This window comes from Laetiporus sulphureus (genome assembly GCF_001632365.1).
Source record: "Laetiporus sulphureus 93-53 unplaced genomic scaffold LAESUscaffold_29, whole genome shotgun sequence".
Classification (NCBI taxonomy): Eukaryota; Fungi; Basidiomycota; class Agaricomycetes; order Polyporales; family Laetiporaceae; genus Laetiporus; species Laetiporus sulphureus.
The window spans coordinates 462299-465194 of NW_024468538.1; the positions used below are offsets into that span (position 1 = coordinate 462299).

The window sequence follows — 2896 nt, forward strand, 5'->3', positions numbered from 1 at the left end:
TCACGTGCAACGTAAACTGTCACATGACCATGAAGCACTGAAACCGTAACAGGTGGCACAAGATCATAGCCTTGACCAAAAGCGAGTAGCGGCAAGCGAGAGGCACCACAGCAGGAAAGCGCAAGGCAGCCATGATCTCAGTTGATGGCAGGATTGTGTCGTCATAACCAGTCGAGGCTGAGGATGATTGGATAGGGTACAGTGATCAAGGAGAGCGCAATATGCTCATTATGGTCACAGATGCCAAGACGGGTCAGAACGTTCTGCATAATGAGACCAGAAGGGATAAGGCAGTCATCAACAGCAGTAATAGGCACAGGGGTGTCTTTGAGTGAGCATGGAAGAGAGTGACATTAGGCAAAGCAGTCCAAAATGCACGAGGTCGTGGCCACGGAGTCTACTAGCGCAAAAGTATGAAGAGGTTTGTGGTGAGGCAAAAGAAGGGACACATTGATGAAGAAATGATTGCTGTCATACAAAGACAAGGTGAGATGGGGAGAGAGACAGAATGTGGGGGCACGAGTAGAGCGCAGCACCCATGACCCAGAGGTCAGCTTGACATGGGTACTACAGGAAGCCAGAGATGAGGGCAGAGCAGTCCCTTTGGTCTTCAGAGGCTCTGGGACATTCAGTGAGCCCCCAGCTTGGCTTTTCCCAGCTGGGAAAAACCAGACAAAGCAGATGCAGTATTGTGCTTTGCAAGGATAGTGCAAGACTTGATGTCATGCTTGCTGCCGCAGTATCCACACAAACCCAGGGTACGATGATGTTGCCTTTCCGCGTCTGACAGTGGGCTGTGATGATGGACAGCATCGACGTCCATAGAAACAGGGTCCATCGAGGCCAGCATGTATGGTGTGGTAGAGACATGATGCTGACGAGTAGTAGCTAGGACAGATAAAATAGTCATGACATTTTTTCGATCAATGTTGAGTCCCTGAGCACGTGCATAGATATGGTTGTTGAAGGTAATCACCTGCACAACGTAGTCATCAAAATCGGTAGGTGACTAGATAGTGAGGAAAAGAGCCTTGACGTCATCTTTGAGGCCCTTTTTGAATATATTGATCTTGATCAGGTCATCATGGATAGGGAGGTGGATGAGGATTTCATGAAATGAGGAGGCATATTTGGCAGCAGACGAGCGTTGAACAAGCTTCTTGATCTTGTTCATCTGGCTATTGACGAAGTCAGAGTCACCAAAATGCGCATGAAATTCCTCGATAAGGGTGGCATGGTCATGAAAAGGCTGGGGCTTGGTCTTTTCAATCACCCAAAACCACAACTTCGGAGAGCCATCCTCAAGCCAGGTGCTCATGTATATCAATTTATCGTAGTCAGACATGAGCTGGCGATGAGCAAGGTGCATGGCATTGCAAAGATCAGTGAGGAAAGGTTCTACAGCTGCAGGTGTGCCATTGAAGGTTCGCGGATCCTTGAAACAGATCGTGCTCGAGGAGGTGGTGCCAGAAACAGGCACTGCGCTTTGCAAAGATGTCGCAAGGTTAACCAGGACTGCCTGAATGGCAGCTTGATTGATGGCAAAAGTAGTCTGCACATCCGCTAGGCCATTGATAGCATTTACAGCCTGGGCAAGAGCTTGCAGGGCAGGCAGGTCATCAGTACCTATGGGGACAGAAGGAATGGCAGTAGAAGCTGAAGCGTGAGGCTGAGGTTGCTGCGGCTGAGTCAGAGAAGGACCGAAGAGATTCTCGAGGTTCATCGAGACGTCGTCAAAAGACATGGCGTGAGAGGTGGAAGATAAGAGAGTGTTGAGCTGTGATGACAGAGAAGCAAGGAAGTTGCTGGATAAGGCAAGCGCACTACCGAGAACAGAAGGTCAGTGGCTAAAATGGCAAAAGCAAACTGTAAGGGCTCGACTCGATAGAGGAGGGCACTACGAAAGGCGAAGACGATGAGGAGCAAATAGGATCAAATAAGAAGGACATCGAGTATTTACTGGCATTGCTTCTGCGACGATTCCTAGCAAATCGGCACAGCTTATATACATGCGACTCATGCGAGATGCATGCAATACTAAGGCAGAATATAATGGACATGTAGTAAGAATGAGATCATCCAGTGGAGAGATGAGCACATAAGGGATCATCTGAGCTAAGGTAAAGTAAACCAAGAATATAGTCTGAGCCCTGGCATGAAGCAGTCGCCTCGAGGCTACTTGACTGTGAGTGGCCAGGAACACCGTGATGGAGCATATGAAGTGCATGATAAGGCAGGTGTGATGAGAGCTGGTGCATCGACAGAATGGCAGGAACCCACTGCACAAGTGCGACCATGACATTGATGTCAATCAGCACTGCTTATGAATTACATTGTAAAGTAGAACTTAAAAGAGTCATTGTCACAGTATTAAGTGGCGCCTTTCTTTTTGCACCAATAAAGTCATCATTCGGCAACCACAAGTGGTTATTCGGATGTCAACCTTCATATTGGTCTCACAAAGTGGATACTTAGACAAACAGCACAATAGCATCACATACATCGCAGCTATGACTGTGTCTACCACATGACCACCAAGCACCCATGATTCAGCCACCCAGTCACGTGACACTGGTCACTTGCCCTATTCAGAAGTTATCAGGTGTTGGTCACGTGGCACCAGGCCACTGTCACAGATTTTCGCCACAAAGTCCGCACGTGACTTTTCTCACACCACAGATCACGTGCTTCACCAATATCTCACGCCACTCAGCCACAGACGCGACGCGTAGAGATCAGGTGATAGTCCACATCACATGTTATGGTCCAGACCCGTGGATGATATGGTCGGACCTGTCTATTCCAGGATACAATAGAGGCACCCATTTGGGAACAAAGGGAACAAGGACTATTGTTATGCATCGGCCTTCCGCTTCCTATTAGTTTAGCCAGAAGC

General features: G+C 48.3%; 1 protein-coding gene across 1 annotated transcript; it reads right to left on the reverse strand.

Moving 5' to 3' along the window:
* Positions 1-628: 628 nt before the first annotated feature.
* On the reverse strand, positions 629-1369 carry LAESUDRAFT_737767 (uncharacterized protein; the record flags this gene model as incomplete). The annotated part of the gene is made up of 2 exons (XM_040910821.1): positions 629-1009; positions 1037-1369. The coding sequence occupies 2 exons, from the start codon at positions 1367-1369 to the stop codon at positions 629-631; spliced, it is 714 nt and encodes a 237-aa protein (XP_040762760.1).
* Positions 1370-2896: the final 1527 nt, after the last annotated feature.